Source organism: Manacus candei, unplaced genomic scaffold, assembly GCF_025592945.1.
Source record: "Manacus candei isolate 608988 ecotype Guabito, Panama unplaced genomic scaffold, ASM2559294v1 h1tg000018l, whole genome shotgun sequence".
Classification (NCBI taxonomy): Eukaryota; Metazoa; Chordata; class Aves; order Passeriformes; family Pipridae; genus Manacus; species Manacus candei.
Window position 1 is genome coordinate 16,016,699 of NW_026138066.1, and position 20,450 is coordinate 16,037,148.

General features: G+C 46.3%; 1 protein-coding gene across 1 annotated transcript; it reads left to right on the forward strand.

The window, feature by feature from the left end:
• The first annotated feature begins 1,871 nt into the window (after window positions 1-1,871).
• Window positions 1,872-20,174, forward strand: SINHCAF (SIN3-HDAC complex associated factor). Its single transcript, XM_051784559.1, has 6 exons — window positions 1,872-1,933; window positions 12,255-12,402; window positions 14,066-14,165; window positions 15,090-15,216; window positions 16,651-16,801; window positions 17,650-20,174. The coding sequence occupies exons 2-6, from the start codon at window positions 12,275-12,277 to the stop codon at window positions 17,810-17,812; spliced, it is 669 nt and encodes a 222-aa protein (XP_051640519.1). The 5' UTR covers window positions 1,872-1,933; window positions 12,255-12,274; the 3' UTR covers window positions 17,813-20,174.
• The last annotated feature ends 276 nt before the right edge of the window (window positions 20,175-20,450 follow it).

Sequence of the window (20,450 nt, forward strand, 5' to 3'; positions counted from 1 at the left end):
CCTTGAAAATGCCGTTTCATCCTCATTTGGGGATTTAAATGCCATACTAGATGGCACTGGACTAAAAGGAATGTCACTAAGGGGCCCTGAGAAGTATGGAGAACAAAAAAATGGGGAAACAATGAGAGAAAATCTGGGAGAATCACTCCCTCAAACCAAAAAGAAAGAAGCAGATAAACCCAGACATGTTATGTGCAAACAAAAGTTGTCAAAAGCACTGGAAGAGTTCCCTAGACTAGTTGAAACCAGGAAAATTATAGATGTATTTTGAGAAAATATTCAGCATTTGCTACACAAGTTGGATGTGATTTGGTTTAGCTGTGTCTGGAAGGAAGCACTGGTACCAAAGGCAGCACACTATTATCATTCAAAAAAACCAAAAAAAAAACCAAACAAAAATTCAGATAATAACCTGGAGACTTCCCTGGGAGACATCTTCTCACACTGTGTGCCCAAATTGTCTGTTTTTGCAGCATGGAGGAAGGAGATGGTGTAGAATTACCAGGTATTTACACACAAGTGGAGAAGATGTGAGATGCTCAGACGAAGGTAAGGAAAAGTGGCCTGTCCTGCTCTCCTGAAAATTCCTGGAGGTTAGCTAGTGCTGCTGCTGGAAGAAGAATCGTTTCAGCAGTTCGTGAGTTGCTAAATCTGTGCCTAAATCAGGATTAGACTGAAAAGGTCACTCGCAGGATAAAAGAAAGAAATTGTTATAGAAATATAGAAATGGCATTATTTTAGTATTTTAGAGTATTCAGCAACAACTGCACACTGTGCCTGAGCTGCTGTTCATTCAGTAGGAAAGTTTTAAACACTTCGAAAGAAGGCATTCCATCTTCGGGCTTGATTTGAGTGTCAGCCCGGGAGGGAGTAGCTTGCAACTTTATTGCAGTTATCGGCTGTAATGGTGCTAAGTCATAACTCCTTAGGTGTTACCCTGTATATCACATGCTAATCCGTCTGACACAGTTTTTAAAGGAAACCTATTTCAACACAGCCCGCCCGCCGCCTCGTGAAGCAGCTCCTCCAAAATCGCACAAAAGAGCGTGAACCGATTTTTTTTTTTTTTTTTTCCTAATTCGCTCATTCTGACGCCGCGGGAAAAAAAATTACATAAGGCGCCGATGACGACTTTTAAAGCGCTTTAAAAAAAAATGAACCCATCGCGGAAAAAAAATAAAAAAAAAAATTAAAAAAAACCCCAAACCTCTCAAGATCAGGAAAAAAAATAAAAACAACAACAACAACAACAAAAAAAACCCAAACCAAAACAAACCAAAACAAAAATCAAACAAAACCAAAAAACAATCAAACAACAACAACAACAACAAAACTAACAAAACACAACTTTGCTTCTTTCTCCCGGGGGCCGTGACGCTCCGCCCGAGGGGTTCAGGGCCGGTGTCCCCCCTCTGCGGAGAGGCGCCGACGGCCGCTCCATGCTGCGGGGACGGGACGCGCCGCGCTCGGGGGAACGGCGGCGGTGGCTGCGGTGCCGTGTTGTCGTGCCGTGTGGTGTTGTGTTGTGTTGTGTTGTACCGTGCTGTTTCGCGGGATGCAGCGCTCCGGGGCCGCGGGAGGGGCGGGAGGCAGGTGCGGGGGGGGTGGGTGTGTGTGTGTGAAGTCACCTCCGCCCGTCCCCGCGGGCCCCGCCCCCTCCCGCGCTTCCCGCGCGGCCCTTTCTCCCTTAAAAGGACAGCGGGGCGCGCGCAGCCGGAGGGGGCTCGATTGAGCACAATGGGGCCGTGGGAACGGCGCCTGCGCAGAGCGGCGAGGGGGCGGGGCGGCCTGGGGAGAGTGGGCGGGAGGGGCTGAGGGGGGGCTCGCGCGCGCGCGCCCGCGCCCGGCGGCAGAGCGCGGGCAGCCGGGAGCGCGCGCAGCGGCGGGAGCGCCGCGCACCGCACGGGTGTGTGTTGGTGGGCGCAGCGCGGCGGTGAGTGACTGCTTTCCCTTGGCTCCTGGGTGGGGAGGGAGGGAGGAAAAGTACAGGCGAGAGAGGACGGCGGGTTTAAACTTTGAGCTTTTGGGGGTTTGGGGGGTTTATTATTTTTCGTTGTTGTTGTTGGGATTTTTTTTTTCTTTTTTTTTTTTAAATCCAGCAGCCGGTGGTTTCTGTTCCACACAAGTTTTACTGTCTCGGAGCGTGTCTGCAGTTTCTGCAGCGGCAAAAAGACTTTGCCGCCTTGAAACTGTTTGACACGCGTGGCTTCTGCGCGCGGCGTTTCTCCCCTTTCTTTTTCATCTATTAGTGGAGTTTTAAATTAGGTGCGGGCGGGGAGAAACGCCCCCCGCATTGTTGCAGACCCATCCCGATAACTCTGACTTGTCCTCCCCACCCCAAAGTACAGCTAAAACCTTTAGGGGGAACGAGTAGCCGGTTTCCTGCGATTTAACTTCGAAAGCGGTCCCAAGATGCGGAGCGGGTGGGGAAAACTGGGCTGCCTGGCGATGACGGGCTGCACGGCGCCTTTCCCGGGCCGCGGCTGCCCATCCTGGCCACGCGGACGGCGTGTCCCCGCCGGCCGTGCCTGCCCGGTGCGGAGCGGGCGCCGCAGGTGCGGCCCCGGGTGCGCCCCGCAGCGCACACCTGTAGCGCCGGCGAGCACAACTTGGTGCCAGCGGCGCGCTGGAGGGGAGGGGGTGCCCGCCATCCCTCCCTCTCTCCCTCAGCGTGTTTCACGGCGGGGAGAGGCGGCAGCTGCTTTTCTGTTATCGCTACTACTCTCGGAGGGGTCGGAGTGTGTGCACGCCCCGAGACGGGGCAAAACGCGTGTCCGTGGGCTGGTGTGTGACACGTGCTGTCGGTCGCACAGGTCGCGGCGTGGGGCCTCTCCCCCTCCTGCCCCCGGCCCGGTGCGCGGCGTTGCCGGCATGGGGAGGACGGTGTGGCGGGCGGCGATGGCGTCCTGCCGTTCCCGCAGCCCAGCGCCGCTGCAAGTCGCTCCGGTCCCCGCCGGCGTGTGCCTGTGCCCGGCGCCAACAAGTTTTTACTCCCGGCTCCGGGAGGCGTTTGTGCGGAGCGGGAGCGGGGCGGGCGGCGTGCCCCCGGCGCGGCACGTAGGCAGCGCCCGGCTGCAGGGAAAACAAAGGGCTCGCATGTGCTGCGGGCGGCGCGGCTCCCGGCGCGCCGGGGGACAGCGCTCGGCCGGGGCGGGGGGGGGGCCGGCTCGGCCCTGGCGTGTGGGGGGCGTCGGTTGGGGTGACACTTGTTCCGCGCGGGACAGTCTTTTTAGGGGGCTGGCTGCCGTTTTTGGAGGAGTTTGGAAGGGCGGTGAAACTTTGGATGCGCCCGCGCTCCCCGTGTCACCGCCGCGCCGCGGTGGGAACCACGGGGGGGAACCGGGGGAACCACGCCGGCCGCCCCGGGGCTGCCGCGGGGTCGGGGGTCCGGGGGAGGGTCCGTGCGGCCCCCGCCGCGGCGTGACCGCGTTGCTGGGAGGTCTGCGACGGCCCTTTGAAGTGAAACTGTTGCCATGTTTGAATTACGTCAGGGCCGAGCCATGAGGAACCGGCGCGGGGCGGAGGGGGGGGTGGCGGTCGGGACCGGAGAGGGGGGCGGTGGCCGTCACCTCGCCGGGACAGGGGTCCCGGTGCTCGGCGGTGCGGCTGGATCCGCGCTTCCCGCCGCTCCTACCGGTGCCGGATGGGGCGCCTGCACCGAGACCGCGTGGTGGGGCGGCGTTTGCAGCGCGGGGGCCGCCTCGGAGCGCCCACCTTCGCGCTCGGGGCTTTCCTCCCCGGCGCGCCGCCTTCCCCTTCCTGCGCTCTTCTCGTTTATTTTTAATTTTTATTCGTCTTTCGGCGAGTTGAACGCTTGGCAGCCCCGCGGAGCGAGGGAGGGAGGGAGGGAGGGGAGGCGCGGCCACCCCCGTGTGCGCTCCCCCGGCTCCACCTGACCGGCGGGGCCGCCCGCGAAAGTAGGTCGTTCGCCCCGGGGGGGTCTTTGTTCCCGCTCCGGCCCCGGCCCCGCCGGCGGTAACGGGGGGAGCGGGGCCGTGCCCGGGGCCGGCGCTTTCCCCGCGCCACGCGGTGCCCGGCGGAAAGCGGCGGGAGCGGCGCGACCGGGCTCTGCCTTTTCGGGCATCTCTTACTCGCTATTGTTTTGTTTTTCTTTCAAACTTGCGGTGTTTTGCGCCGGGGAAGTGCTCCCAGTCGCGCTCTCCCTTTCGTGAGGTAAAAGTTGCCGACTCCTCTCGTACATCCATATCGTGAAGGGGATTTAAAGGGACCTGCCAAACCTGTTGTTTACTCGGGCCGTCCCTTAGCGCAGCGAGCTGGGCTGAATCCCGCCTGCCCCGGGGCTCCCCCAGTGGCTCTTTCCTGGCGGGAACGGCCCCGGTTCGTACTATAAAGAGCCTTGTCTGCTGACGGCCTGTCCTTCCGACCCAAGTTATTTAATAATCATTACAATTGCAAAAAAGTTTGGAGCTGCGCTGTGGCTGTGCAGGCAGCTGGCGCAGGATGCTGTCCCCCAACCTGGCGCTGTGCGCCTGGAACACGTGTCTCTCTGGGCTCAAGGCCGGGCCCTGCCATCATCCCCTCGTGGCTGGGGAGTGGGGAGGAGAAGGCCCAGCGTCCTGAATTGAGCCCAGAACTGCAATAGCATTGCACTTGGGGTGGAGACCGAGTAACGTGCTTGAGCGCGACCAGTGATGCTCTTTTTCATTTTGAGTTTTAATTCGGCGCTTGGGAAGGTGGCAGTTTGATGGCCATGGAGACAACTCTTTTAACTCGTTGATAAGGCATGCCAGGAGAGCAGTGCTTCCTCAGCAAACTCCTTCACTACGGTGTGTGTACTTACAGAGGTGAGACAGTTTCTGTCAGCCACCTGCTGGGTGTGTGCACCTCTTTCCAGTCTGGACACAGACAGTTTCACAGTGTAGTTTACAGCTTTTTTAAATAAAGAGAACGAGATCGCACAAACTCTGCACCGTAGGGACAGACAGTGAACTGGAGACCTTTCTGCTGACACCAGTGGACACTGACCTCCTTTGGCACACAGGTAAATTCTAGGTTTCTTGGGATCTGTGGTATGTGGTAAAGAATCAGCAAGTAGCAAGTCATTTTCAAACACACCCACAGGCATGCAGCATCCAGCTCCCACTGAAAGTAGGTGGGATTGAGTCCCAGTGCCTCTGGGAAAAATTCCTCCTCACTTCATTCTCTAAAAGAAGCTAATTGCCTTTGTGATTAGTCTTCCTTTAAGAAGAAAATATCACTGACTTCTTAGTAGAAGACGTTAAAAGAGATGATAAATTCACAGATGTTAAAAGTAAAGTTAAAACTGTAATGGTTTGTTGTCTTACTCGTGCTGAACAGCTCTTTCTCTGTTACCAAACTCTGTTTTGCATTGATTCTTAACACCTGATGCTTTGTACCTCTTCCTTAACGAGATGAACAACATACACATGTTTCTACTTGACAATCCACTTCACACTTGCACCCCTTGTAGCACTTACATTTTAACACAAAAAAGAAGCCAGGGAACTGGGGCTTGAAAATTGAGTGGTTATGCAGAATGCATGAGCAGGACTCCATTTCACAGCTTAAGCCTTTGCCATTTTAGAATGTGCTCAGTCCAAAGTCCAAGTGGAATTATCAGTAATATTACTTAACGAAATGAAAATGTATCCTTTTTAATGAAGTCACTTCAACTGTTCTGCCAAATAATTACTACACCTTCTGTTCAAATCCCTGTCTAGGTATGTTACCCTCTTTAAAAACAAACAAACAAACAAAAAACCCCAGCCAAAAACACAAACCAAGACTGTTCAGTGTCTCATGATCACAAGTGTCTGTGATGCTTTTTCAGTAGCGGGTGATCGAAAACAGCATCATAACAGCTGTGGTGACTGCTTTGAGATAAGCATCGAGACTGAACTCCAGCGCTTGTTTGAGAACATCCCAGGTTCTCCTTGTTGGGCTCGTGCTCAGACTGAGCATGATGTTAGTTATGCAACAGGGAGCAGGGGGAGTCATCTTTCAAGATGGAATGTCTGCAGGTGGGGCAGGTTAGGGTTTTTTTTTTCTTTTTAACCCTTATGCAAATCTTACTGATTACTGTTTTCATGCTTTGGCCTATCTCTTCTGCAGGGCTAACCACATGACAGTTTAGAGGAACACCCAAGTGACTTAGCCCTTCAATTTTGTAGTTTAAGTGGGCTAGGAATGTACTTCCCAGTGAAGATCAACAGGTAACTAGGCTCCTTTGTGACTTAATTGCTTCTGAAAACTTAACTCAGAACAGCTTGTGACCCAGCCAGGATGCTGTGAATGCTCAAACACAGGAAAGAAATGTCCAATTTGATTTTTGGTACTTGGTTAGTATTTGCTGCCAGTTGCATCTGGTGTGCTAAGATTTTACTGCAGCTCTGAGCACACGACAGTAGCTGTGGACAACTACCAGCAAAAGAGTGAGTTACTTATTTTGGCAGAGAAAAGATTCCTGAAATGTAGTTTTGAGTTTTGCTAGTTTTGCTCAGCACATCAAGTGACAACTCCACAGCATGCTGTTATATTCAGATGTGTCCTAGGCTGTAATGGCCAAATACAGCTTTCCTCCAAGTAAAGTTGTTTTGGGCGGAGAGAGGAAGGGAAGTGGAAGGAAAATCTGAGGATATAGGAAGCCAGAAGAGTGTACAGTATGCACAATTCTAGGTTATGGGTGTTGGAAACTAGTCACTCTGTTTTGAGCTATAAGGACAGATGACTGAGTAAAAGAAATGTTGCTGCAGATAATGAAATTGCATTTTCAGATGACCCCAATTAGATTGGTCTCTTATGTCCTTGGAGCATTCCGGCTTTGTGCACATTAAAGTGGTTTTTGGGGGGTCCAATTTTAACTTCTGTTCCAAGGAGGTTTTTTTGCAGTGTGTAAACTCATGGTGGAGGTATGTTTACGTTGAGTCTCTGATATAGATCAGCTCCTCTGTTGATGTACAGTTTTCTGTCCTACGGTTGATTTTCAGTAGAGGTATTGCAGTTTATTTCAGCAGAGGGACAGGCCCAAGAATTTATTGCGAGAAACAACTCTGCTCCTGGCGCCTTAGACAGCTCTGGAAGCGTTTTTCGTGTGTGTGCATGTGCCTGGGTGTATGCACTTGCAGATGCAAAAGGCAGAGCATGTATATTCTTTCTATATTAAGGCATCTGTTTCCTTCCCTTTAAAAGAAAAAAAAAATCATACCATTTTGGCTATGTTTCTTAGTTCCAATGAAATGCTATAGAGACAACAATTGTGAGATTTTTACTGACAGGAACCGGCTGCATCAACATATGTAGGCTAGATCGTATTTTTTTGTAGACCAACTTGAGGGAGGCTGTGCCAAGGCTGTTTTGTACACATAAAGGCAAATCAAATTGTTCTCCTCTTCTCTGTCAATGTACTGGCAGTTTTGGATTGTACAAAGGGTGAATGATCCAGGGTCAGAATGAAGAAATAGGAAGAGAGGAAGGTATTGAGTAGTTGGACTGGCATCCCTCTGCTCTCCCATAACTCCAGGGAATGTTTCTCTTTCATCTTTGCAAGAAGCAGGTGAGCACATTCATTCCAACTGGCCTGATAATTGTGTTACAAAGGGAGACATGCCTGCCTTCTAGGAATTCCATCCTTTCTGTTATAAAAGGTTTTCATTCTTCTTGGGTGATCAGAAAGAATGCAGAAGGAATCTGGAAAAGCAAATGGAAGTGGCTCAGCTTACTTTAAAATCTAAGAGTTCAGAAGTTCTTCCATAAATTGAAAACTTAATGAGCATCTAAAGCAATGCCTCCTTCTAATTTAGATCATCAAATTAAATTTTGCAAAGAAAACTAAGCACTAAATTTTAGTCCTGACAGGCAACAAAAGCATGAAACTATTTTCACAAATGTAGTGATGCATGCTGCTTTGTACCAACCTTTCACGAAGGTAATAAGCAGGGTGTGGGGATTATTTTATTTCCCACTTACTTTATTGTTCTCTTCCTAACTCCAGATTTTTTTGCAAGACAAGTTTCTGGTTTTGATGCTGCTTTTCCAAAAGCGAGAGGGTAGAATAATGGAGAGAGGTTTTTCCTGGAGTCTTTTCTGAATCCATTCAAGTTGCTAAAGCAGTTGTGTAAAGCAGAACTTGAGGGAGTAGGAACTTCTGCAGGGAGAAGCTTCAGAGGGGGAGACGAGGGAGGAGGAAGAGGAGAAACACTTTTCCCCTGATTTGGGGGAATACAGCTTCCCTGCTAATGCAGGTAAATCTCCATTTCTGTAGAATGACAGTTACACTCTACTGAGATTTCTGATTCATTGCTGGTGAGCTGTCCCTTTCGCTTCTGCGCAAGTGCTGATTTAAAAAATGTCGTATATATTTTAATAACATGCTTAAATTTGGCAAATAATAACAAGCTTAAGTAACATTAATAGTGTGCTTAGATTTGGCAAAATTATGTTGTGTAATTCTTTCTAATTTCTATGCAAGTTACTTACTTCCTACTTGCCATCTTTTCATCTGTCCCAGATTTCACAAATATACCACAAAATACCACAGCTAAGATTCAGGTGTTAGGGTAGCTGGCAGTCTAACTCCCTGGTTCTAATTTGAGATCTAAATTGCAAAGCTTTCGAGTTAAAACCTTTCAAAGGGCACAGTCGTATGTACTTCTAAGTGCATATTAGCTATTAAGCTCTCCAGCTGACAGAATATTTAGTGTATAATGGTCAAATGGCAACTGTTTAGGATTAAATGTGTGACTGAACTGACGCCTTCCATTTATAACTGCACTTCAAGGCAGTTGTCAGAGAAATCTGTTTAACTTGTGGTTTTGCTACTAGCTCTTCCCCATTCAGGCATGATGTATGGTAATACTGTTGCTGACCATTCATCAAGTGGGAAACAGATGGCACTAGTTTCCCTTCTATTGAAGGATGGTGTTGAAAGGCCGCTCCTGCGAGAATGGCAGCAATGATGCAAAACAAAATATTTTCAGAATATGTGTTTGATGCCAGGCTTTGCCAGAACATTAATACATCTTGTCCTACTGTGGTGTAAATACCAGCTGGTGACAGAGATCATCTTATCAGCGTCTGGATTTCTGGAAGAATCTGGGTTAGAAAGTAAATCACATTGTTGATGTTGATACGAGTTCTGTGCTTGCCATGCAGCAGTCAAGATGTACTTGCTGCATAAGTTTTGCAGCATTGATGAACCTTGTGTCTGCAATCAGTCTTGGACTTTCTAAATAAAAGTATCAGACCACGGATTTAACATTGGGGTGGTCAAACAATATCTAAAATTGCTGTTTGGAAGTTGAAAATTCCCAGGTGAGTATGCTGTTGGATCTCCAGAAGCTTGTTAAAGTGTTCATAATAGAGTGTCTCTTGGAGAAGCACATCAGATGCTAAGAAACAAAATACATACTTCTGAGTGTTTGCCCAGACACTGTTGTGTATTTGCCTTCACAGGGCAGGGATACTGACCTGATTGGGTTGTGCTTTAGTTTGCTACATGTCCCTGAAAACACACCCAGCAGAACCCGAGGGTAGTAACCATCCCTCAGCGAGCCCATTCAGCGGGTCATGGACTGCGTGCCTGCTGCCACCCGCACTGGATACTGTACCTGCTCACGGCTTCCAGGCCACTGCTGTGCTAGTGCAGGGAGTGGTGTATCTTCTAAAAAGCCTGGCAGAGTTTGGGGTGACTTTGCTGGGTATTTGCACAAGTCATCTTTGGGAGAACGTAGCCCTAGGTGAGCGTGGTGCAAATGTGAAGAAAGGAATACAGCACCTCAAGCCTGTGGTAGACAGCATGAGGTGGGATGGGGGGAAGGAGACACCTATCCCCTCCATCTCTCTCCTAAGCATGGAGGATCTCCTTGGCATTCAGCTTGCACTAGTCCCTTGCCATTAACAGGCTTTGCAAAAAGTCAAGACAAGCCTTGTGGGGAGTTGACTGATGTCTTTATAAGTGTTTTTGCAGTGGTAATTGCAAGGAGACTCAACCTCCGTGGGCACCAAGTGGTCTTGTGTGTGCTATATCGAAATGTAAACATATACACTCTCAGCTGGATATGGCTTCCTTAATGGATTTTGTGTAAGAGTATTAACCAAAAATATTGGATACAGTTTTTGCTTTTCTCTTATTCTCAGCAGCTTGGGAAACTGTGTGTTTATTTTGCAGTACTGCTGTGCTCTTGATCTTCCCCTCTGGGGTTGGTGTGGGGGATGTATTTTCACCTCTGTGTGTGAAAGACTGTGCTAGACCTGGGTGGTTTGCTAGCTTTTGCTGCGGTCCCACAAAAATGCACAGGATCTCTTTTCCTTGCACAAAATCTCTCTGTCAGTAAGGTAAGCACAGTGCTACATACAGTTGTTTTGTGGAAGCATGTTTTTGACCTCACCTGAACCTGCTTTTCAAATTATTTTATTGCCATAATGATGTGGCAAGTCTTGGCAGTGTAGACTGAAGATTTGAGATTAATGTTCTGTCCCACTGGAAGATATTAGAATTACACTCCTTACCTTCCTGCAGGTGGAAGATTTGGAGACAGATGACTGTTCCACATACATTAACCAGTAACCCAGGTTGGGTTGCTGGGACTCGGCAATCCTTGGGACTGGGAAGCGACTGGGACTTCCCTCTCACTAGACTAGCCCACAAGTGATGGAGATGCTGCTTTCCCAAAAGTCCTGCCTGAGCTACGGGGTCTTTCAGTAGCATCTGTGGGAAGGCCAGTTAGTTTCTGGTAGTTTCTATGAAAATATAATGACTTGGTCTTTTAAGGGAAGAGAGGGAAATGTGTTATTTGCAGGGCTCCATCCAATTTTAATTTTTTGAAAGCAGAAGTTCTCAGCAGTGGGAACCTGTTCTCACGGAGCTTCCTGCAGCCAGTGGCCTGTCCCCTTCTGAGCAGATAGTGTGTGATAAGCAGCAGGGGTGGCTGCTCACTCCCTGCAGCAGGTGGTTGAGGCAAACCTTGCACCAGGGTCTGTTCAAAAGAGAACTTCTTGGAACAGTCCTTGCCTGTGTTATGAGGCAGAGGCTGTGTGGCCTGTGAGGACTTGCTGTGTGTCCAGGCCCAGTGCCAGAAAAGCACCAGCTTTGCTCAGTTGTTGGTTTGGTTTTTTGAAGTGCTGTGGGAACTGTGTTTGCTCTGACAGCTTCTCATGCCATGTCAGACTGTGCCTTACAGGAATCTGCACTGGGGAGTAGCTGGCACCAGGGGAGAACTTGTTTGGTGGTGGGGACATCATGTGTTGAAAGGGTCTGTGTCGTGGTGACTGCAGTAAGTCCACTTGTGAATAACTTGAAAAGTTTCTGCCTGGAAAACAGCCTCACTGTATAATACCTGCTCTGATAGCAAATCCTAGCTTAGGAAAAGAATAGGCAGACCTGTGAGAGCAGGATGGCATTTTTGGCCTTCTGTGTTGGTGCTGAGTTTGCAGAGCTGGTGGTGAAAAAATTCCCTGTAATTGGAGTTCCAGTGTTATTGGCAGCAATGTGTTGGTAGGCACATGCTGAGATGTGCCCCAGGGTCCTGCTCCCTGGCCCTTTTCTAGCTAGGTTTGCTTCCCATGGAAAGCAGGGTGGGGAAGGCAGGAGGGCGAGAACGGAGCATGTGCTGACATGGATCTGGGATGTGGCTGGGATGCTCACCCAGGCCTGAGAACAGAGCAGTGCTCCTTGGTCCTGCAGCGCAGACATGGCCACTGAGGGCTGGGTGGGACTCCACCCTGCTGTTTTTAGAGTGGCTTTTCAGGTATGTCTGCCCTATAGCCTCGAGGTATGACTGCAGCTCATTTAAAATGACTCCTACTCACTTTCAGCAAGGCTTGGCAGGGCTGTTTCCAACCAACACCGGTGGTGGTGACAGGGTAGTACCAGTGACCTGGAGTTCAGCTGCCAGCTCCTTATCCAGGGGCTCAGGCAGATTCACATGGCCTGTCCTGCAGCCTGTTTTACCACATACAGAGAGCTTTCATTAGCCAAGTCAGCTGCATTCACACCTCTGGGTTGTGCTGTTCTGGATGTGCCCTTAGAGTAGATTTGTGCAGTAAATGAGGTTGTTACGAGTCCTGCTGGGTATTGCTTAATATTCCAGCTGTTAATTACATAATTTTTTTAACAAGTGCATTCTAGATGCCTCTGCTCTTCTGAGGCAACATGACATAAAAAAATGGTGCCCCACTCTAGCAGTTTCCCACCTGAATTATAGTTTACCTTTGCCCAGGTTTTTCTTTCAGTATCTACAGTGATAAGTAACACCAGTTTCTCTTTGTTTTCACAGGGTACTGCTGGGAGGAAAAGATGTTTGGCTTTCACAAACCGAAGATGTATCGCAGTATAGAGGGCTGCTGTATTTGCAGAGCTAAGTCTTCCAGTTCCCGTTTCACTGACAGCAAACGCTATGAAAAGGATTTCCAGAATTGTTTTGGGTAAGATTCTTTCTTTAGTTGACGTTGTGGTCAGTTGTGACATTGATCTCCAGGCCTCCAACCTGGTGTGCTGTCCTTCTTGCTCTGTAAGACCGAAAGATTAGGTTAGCAGAGGTGAGTGGTGGGAAAAGGCTGCCTGTGGCTTCCTCACAGCTTTCCTGAGCAGACAAGGAGGGGCTGGATCCTCTGCTGCTGTGTACAGTACCATTTTAGTTTTGGTCTGCTGTCACTGCCCATGGAGAGCTGTTAATTCCTAACAGCAAAGTTTTGGGCTCATGCCTCACCCAGCTCACAGCACATGCAGGGATTTAAACCCCTCTCAAACTGTGCATTTTTCACTTGTTCCACAGAGGTGTAAATACCTACACAAAATGATGAACTGTACAGGTCCATGGAGGCTCTCTGTGGCTCTGAAGATTCAAGAATGTTAGATAAAACTTGAGGAGAAGTATTTAGAAGTTTCAGCAGTGTTTATGTGAAGTACTTGTTATGGATATTGGTGTCTTTGTTCAAATAGGACATGTCAACCTGTAATTAAAACTTCTCATTGGAAACCCCTTCTAATGGAAAAAATGAGCGTCAAGTAATTAGCTTTCAAATTAGGTAATGTTGCTTGAAAGCACTGGTAATAAAACTATAAATATGAGTGATTTCTTGTGCCAATTACTGTGACCTTTTAATTTTTTTAAAATACTTTCAAAGAGCTTTGAAATTATGTATAAGTATTTCCCTCTTTCCCTCTTTTTCTAGAAACACTACTTTCATGTACAACTTTATAGTGCTTTGTATTTACCAGGTATTTTTGTACATCAGTCTGGTGGTGACAGTTTTCCTTATCATATTTCTTGACTGCTGTCCTTGGCAGTCAAAGACTGTGTGAAGATACATTGCTTTTTTTTTTGGTTGTTGTTAACTGCAGTAAAGCAGTTTGCAGTGTACCAGGGCCATTGGTCTCATGCTTTCTGTTTGCCAAGGGAAAAATGCAGTCTTAACACTGAGCAAATACCTAAGCCTGCCCCATTCATCTATAAATCTTCAAAGTCTTCCTATTTAAATAGCTGAAAAATTCTACAAGGCTTCCCCTTTATATCTCTTTTAGCATGGATTAGCAGTAGACATGATTCCTGAAGAAAGCTTGTTAAAGGGAGCGAGTATTGCTGTCATTCCAGTGGCTGCTGTTTCTGAAACCTTTTCCTGTGCTTATGTGGGAGTGTGTTAGGTGGTATTTGTTACTCATCCTTGAAGCTCTGTGAGAAAGTTAAGACCTGAGTAAGCTGTTCATGTTTGTTCCCAAATGTACGTTTGAAGAACATGATTATTCCTCCTTCTCCAATCAAACTAACAAGCCCACTGGAACTGTGTGTTGTTTTCTGGTTTTGGGGGGAAAAAACCCCAGAGCCTGAAGGTGACAGGACTGCTGTTTTCAGTGCCCCTCTGGAGGCAGATTATGACACCTTTTATTTCTGTGTGGAATAGTGCTTTTTGAAAGTGAGACCTGGTCTTTAAATGGCAATGCTTGAGCACCCCAGATGACTTGTAATGCCCGAAAAACAGAGCTTCAGAACTCCTCTTATTCGTCAATTTTTATGCTGCTTGCTGTTATCAAGTGGGGGTATGCTTTTATTAACTGTAGTTAAGTGATTTTTCCTTTTGTTTTTACCAGGCTCCATGAGGCCCGTTCAGGAGATATTTGCAATGCCTGTGTTCTTTTGGTGAAAAGATGGAAAAAATTACCAGCAGGATCCAAAAAAAACTGGAATCACGTTAGTAATCTATTTCTCTTCATTCCCCAAACCAACTCTTTCTAGAGAGGGGAGGTGCTGGCAAAGATTTGGGGTTTGCTGTTTCCCCCACGCTCTCTCTTCCCACTCTCAGCATCTCTAAATCCTTCCTGGAGTATTTCCTATTATGTGGCTCTTACCTGCCTTCATTTGGCTTATGTGCAAATGGTGATTAATCAAGCCCGAGAGGGAGTCACAGACTGACTTACCTTGTAATTCCTTGTTTTCACAAGCTCATAACTTTGTCCAAAAGTCTCTTATGACACTCAAAACATTTCAAATTTGGCCTCTATCCAAAACGGGTTGCTTTTTCTTTTTCCAAGCAAGTGACTTGCTCCAGCAGCACATAAATCAATGTCATTTAGCCAGATAATTACAATTACTAATATCTTGCAGCAATTCCCACTCATATATTCTGGTTTGATACACCTAGTTCAATTTGGGCCTAGGGCTGGGAAGATGATCAGGATTCCTTGTGTATGTAATAATCTTTATCCAGGAAGCCTTGATGGTAATGGGAGCCAGAACTATAGCTATCACTACCACTAGCTTTGCTCAGAGGTTAAATTTATGATTAAAAAACCAAAAACTGCAGGGCAAATGCTTGGCAGACACTCCTAACTGTACCTGTATTAGTTTAAACAACTGTTATGGGCTAAACTGAATTTGTCAAAAATGGTAAGTTGGCAAAAGTTGAACTAAATGTGCTTTTAAAACTAGTTTTTGCATTTCCCTACAGGCTCAGCTTCTTACAACCCAGATTTAAATGAAACATAAGAGTGTCACTGCACTTGGATTAACTAAATTGGTTTTGAGCACCTTCAGCTAAGTCAGTACAGGTGCCTTGACTGGGGCAGTATCTGGGCATGATGCAAAAGTGTTAGGCATGCATTTTCTGTGTTCTAGGTGGTAGATGCCAGGGCTGGACCCAGTCTTAAAACAACATTGAAACCAAAGAAAATGAAAACTCTGTCTGGAAGCAGAATAAAGAGCAATCAAATCAGCAAACTGCAAAAGGAATTCAAGCGGCACAGTAAGTGGATCCAGAGAGATTTTGGCAATAAACTTTAGCCTCCCCTCACATAGCTTACAGTTAGCTGGCCAAGTTGAATCACCATCTAGATTTGTCTGTACGCTCACACATTTGGGCGCTGCCTGTTTTCACAACCTCTTGTTCTCTTGGACCTTGGAGAGGGGGTGGAATGAGGAGGAAGAACGTGTGTGCAGAGTGGGCTGCAAGACAGAGGTGGGGAAGCGGCAAGGGGGGAGTGTGGAGCCTGGCTTGAAAGAGTGGGCAGTTGTAGCTTATGTCCAACACTTAAATGATATGTCTCTAAAAACGAACGTCTTGAGCAAGATCCTCTTTGAAACTGAAGTTGGAAGAGGCTTCCCCCTGCTCTCAGTAATGTGCTATGGCCATTTTTCAGCTCTATTTTCCCAAGAAGATTTCAATCTTTTTTTGCATGTATGTTTTCAACCCAGGCTTTGTATTTAGCCTAGACTTCCCCTCGCCCACTCCTAATTTAAATTCTTACCATGTTTCCTTATACCTTCCTCTACTGGTCTCAGTGATTTCTTTCCAGTAGAACATGGACTATTCAAATGGATTTGGATTCATAGCTTTCCAACAAAGCCATCTGCCAGTTATATTCTAAATATATGTTGGTCCTTTAGGGTTTTTTTCTAAAGTAAACCTCCTAACTTCTTAACTGTTGCTGACTTGGTCTTCTCTCTCTTTCAATTGTCTTACCTGACTTGAAGGAGAAGTCTCCAAAGAATCAGTAAAGGTCCTGACCCAAAGAGCTTGTATCTCCTCATTCAATGTGCTGTAGTTAATCTAGTTGTGTTACTGTATCTGCTAGAGATGACAGCTGAAAGGTAGGCGAGTAGACACTCTGTTAAGGTGTGTGTCTGCACAGAGTCCATAGTTTGCAGTCTTGATCCAGCAAAAGCTCAATACTACCTAATGCATGATGAGAATATATATATATATATATATATATATAAATACAAACACACACATATATAATGCACTAGAGAGAATAGCTTTACAAGACTTTACCTGAACAGGAAGAAAGAAGATTTACAGTAAGAGAGAAAGGTTACTAGGTATGAAGAGCAGATCCTATTGTCTTGAAGGATCTTCAGTGATTCCAGAGCAGGCCTGCATGGGCTATGTTTGAGAGCCAGGAACTGGAGCCTGATCCTGAACCTCTTTCCAATCTCTCACGTGCAAGGATCCCCTCCAGTTCCAAGGTCTGCTTTGGAAATGCTGACAGGTCGTCCCTGTACTGAAACCTGGTGGGGGCAAGTTAAAAAAACGGGTTGTCATTGTTAGGTTTTTCTTGTTAATTAAAAAAACTCTTGTCTCTCTGTTCCCAGTCCATGTGTGACCTTTTACAAGCCAGGAAGAGGCTAAGTCATTGGATGCATGTCCTCATTGTGGCATTTATTCTTTCCCCTGCAGATTCTGACGCCCACAGCACAACTTCGAGTGCCTCCCCGGCTCAGTCGCCCTGTTACAGTAACCAGTCCGACGATGGCTCTGACACAGAGATGAGCGCTGGGTCCAGCAGAACACCAGTGTTCTCCTTTTTAGATCTCACATATTGGAAAAGGTAAAAAGGTGGTGACTAACATCACATGCACACTGCTTGATTCTGCTTCTTCAAGAGTTTGTTGCTGCTGAACTGTTTTTGGTTTAAGGATATAATTTAAGTCACAGAGCGTTAGACAATACCTGTCTGTCTTTCTGTGGGAAGAAATGCCATGTACTTGAGACATTTTCCCCTATCTCCTTCCAGTTTCTTAAATACTAATGCAGTTGCTGGAAAATATTTTTACTGGTTTGGGGAGCAACAGATAATATTCCTGTCTGTCATTATCTTTTCTTAAAACTATGCCCAGTAGATGTGATGTGTTGCCAAATACAAGAGTGTTCTCAGCTTGCCAGCAAACATAGCATTTGATTGGGTTGACCTGTGATGGTATTCATTTGGAAAAAAACAATAAATCCTGGAGTGGGAGGAAAACCACAAGGTTTTCTGGGAGCTGACGAGCTTGTTATCTTTTATTGCATGTTGTGACACAGTAATCCCTTGTTTAGCTAATTGCTCCATTGAAATTGTTGTGACTTTGCTGCCTCCTCTCAAATAATGTTTGCAAGTGCATTGTAGCCAAGTTCAGCCCAGATAGTTGTGTATCTGAAACTTCTCTGGGAAGCAAAGTAGGAGACTTAGTTTTGCAGAGGTATGTTTGGATTTTTTCTCCATATTTTTGTTTCTTCCCCAAAGCAGTGTTGTGGATTTAGACGCAGACTTGTTTTCTCTTTATGAGCAGCCTTTTTGCCCCTATCCTCTGAGCTGGAGGCTCAGTAGTGTCTGGGGTCAGACTTATTTTTTGCATGTTTGTAAATTCTGTATATTCTAAACACACAAAGTATCTGTCTCCCTGCCATTTCTTCCAGGCAAAAGGTCTGCTGTGGAATTATTTACAAAGGTCGTTTTGGGGAAGTCCTCATAGACACTCATCTCTTCAAACCTTGCTGTAGCAATAAAAAGTCTACCACTGAAAAGCCAGAACAAGAAGGACCACAGTCTCCAGCAATCTCCACCCAAGAGGAATGGTGACTTCCTTGGATAGCTGCAGAAGGTTACACAGATCCTCTTATTCTCCGGAAAAATACTAGAAAAGTGACTCTTCACTTTGGACACCTGCTATGCTGCCAAAAGACTATTCCCTAGAACTGTTTTGGGTTTTACTGCTACAATTCCACAAACTCTGAAGCCAGTTTGTATCCTTTCAGAAAGACTGTACATAATATTTAAGATGCTATGGAACACTTGGCAAAGCTGAATGCTGCTGCAAGGTTGTCTAATCTTCCCCCCACACTCACTTCACAAGTGAACATGAGGATGGGGGTTTGTATATTAAAGTATATGTAGTTCATGTTTCTGTAATTGAAAGAAGCAGTGGTTGTAAGGTTTTTTTTTTTCTTTAAAAGTTGGTTGGTAAACTCCCTTAAATCCCCAAGAAAATATTTCATTCTTAGACATGTATGAGTCAATAAGATGAACTAATACATAGAAATGTTATAAGTCACCTCTCTAGTTATATAAATATATATTTTTAAAGGTGTGGAGATTTCACCCTGTACTACTGACGTAACAAAGACAAATATTTCATCCCTCCCTTGTGACACAAGCTGGTAAACTGCAGACATCTCTGCTATGAATGGTAGCTTGCTGAGAAGGCCTATAACATACAGTCCTCCTCAGAAGAGGTGGGAGAGCTCTCCACCTTAGCTGAGGAGGAACAGAGCAAAATGGGAGGTTACTTTGTTTTAAGCCATCAGCAGACACCCTGGGCATGGTGTAGTGAGAGATGGAGAGTGGTGAGAGATGGACCAAGAAACATCCTGATGCCCAAGTTAGGTGTAAGGGATGGCCAAAACTGAGTAACTGCTCTCAGTTGGCCCAGTGCAGCTGCACTGTGACCACAAACAAAACTCTGCTGATTTTGGACCTGACATAGAACCAAACCCCTTGCTAAGCAAATCAGGCTCTGGTCCGGGGACATAATCTGATTGCAGCCTGGGGTCTGGATTCACAGTTGCTGTTTTGAAACCCTTCCCCTGCAGTGCTTCTCTGTGTTTGGGTTTTGTTTTTTCTGTTTGTTTGTTTAAGCAACTGCCAGATCAACGCTTTTGTGAATACTGAATATGAAAAGTTCTGCTAAGAACGGTGCTGTGCTGAATCAAGGCAGCTCTGCTTGCATTCACGATCAAAAGATAATACTTTCTACATAGATTCCCAGACAAGCTCATGTGCAAATCATTGTGACACTCCTTCAAACTCCCCTTTGCCTGTGGGGTGGAAGCAGCTTCTTGGAAGATCGTGCTGCAGTTTTAGCTCCCAATTGCTTCATGTTCCTTTTATGAAGGTTTAACTTGTGTGAGTTGAGAATTCTGCTTTTTGTTTGTTTGTTTTTTCTGGTTTTAGGGGGAGGGGGGATTTTTTTCTTACCATTACTCTTTTGGGATATCCTACAATGGATTGCTACATGGTGTGGTTCTTGGGGCTGTCCTACACAGGGCCAGGAGCTGGAGTTGATGATCCTGATCCTGAGTTGGTCCCTTCCAACTGAGCATATTCTATGATTCTAAGCTTTCTTTTTTGTGAGAGTCATCAGCATAATACTGTGGTGGGTAGGGTTTAGGACTGGATTTCCATGTAGTCTCCATTCCTTAAATGGGAATACTTAGCAAATGAAAATATAGATAGGGAAAGATACACAGGTTTTAAGAGGAGCCTCTGCCTTCAAAGCTTTTTTTTTTCTTTCTTTTTTCCTCTCCTTCTGTTGGGTAAACCAGCCTCTGGAGAGAAAGAAAATCAGGGGAAACAGGGCTTTGACTTATCACAGCCTTACAGCTTAGAGCTTTCATTGGACTTATTTTGCTCCTCCTAAACTCTGGAGATTCTGAAGGGAGGACAAAGCTGCTTACCTTGCTTTCATCCTCAACCAAATAGAATCATTTGGGTTGGAGAAGACCTAAGATCATCGAGTCCAGCCATAGATATGATGGATACTTGGTTGTATAAAGGCATAATTAGGTTGGTCATGTCCAGTAAGGGCTTGAGCAAGAGTCCTCGCTATTTTTGCAGACATTTGTTTCATGTGAATTTGTGTTTTCAGCATCAGTAATTCTGTACACCTAAGGCTGCAGTATTGGTGGTAGGATGTGCTCTGATACGAATCATCTCTTCTGTATTTATTTATTTATTGCTAGATTTCAACCACCAACTGCTTCCCCTACTCCCTCCCACCTCTTCCATTCCTGGTAGTAATGCAAAATGAACTGTATGTAGTCATGCACTTTGTATTAATGTATTAGAAATCTATGGAACCTGTTTTGTACTTTTATACTGTTCAGACACTTGTAATCCAAACTTTTTTTTACTAGGGTAATGAATAAATTTAGACTTATTTAGAAAATAAGCAACTTCTCCTCTATTTATTGCAACTCTCTTCTGTTAAATTAGACTTGGTGTTGGAACCAGTTCAGGCAACCCATGTTGAACGAGACCAAGACTTTTTTTTTTTTTTGAGGTGGGGTGAGGTAATTCTCTTCCTATTTAATTTGGAAAGAAGAGCAGAGCAAAGGAAGGAGATGGTGTTTGTTATGATAGACAGCTGTCTTGGGGCAGAATCCCAGAGCTTTCCCTTGGCTCTGTGTGTGCGTCAGGCATTCCTTCAGTGGGAATGGGT

Excerpts from the sequence above, each read along its gene's own strand:
- SINHCAF (XM_051784559.1), top strand. The coding sequence starts at position 12,275 with ATGTTTGGCTTTCACAAACCGAAGATGTATCGCAGTATAGAGGGCTGC. Across the intron at positions 12,403-14,065 it reads GATTTCCAGAATTGTTTTGG|GCTCCATGAGGCCCGTTCAG; the intron begins GTAAGATTCTTT and ends TGTTTTTACCAG. Across the intron at positions 14,166-15,089 it reads CCAAAAAAAACTGGAATCAC|GTGGTAGATGCCAGGGCTGG; the intron begins GTTAGTAATCTA and ends TCTGTGTTCTAG.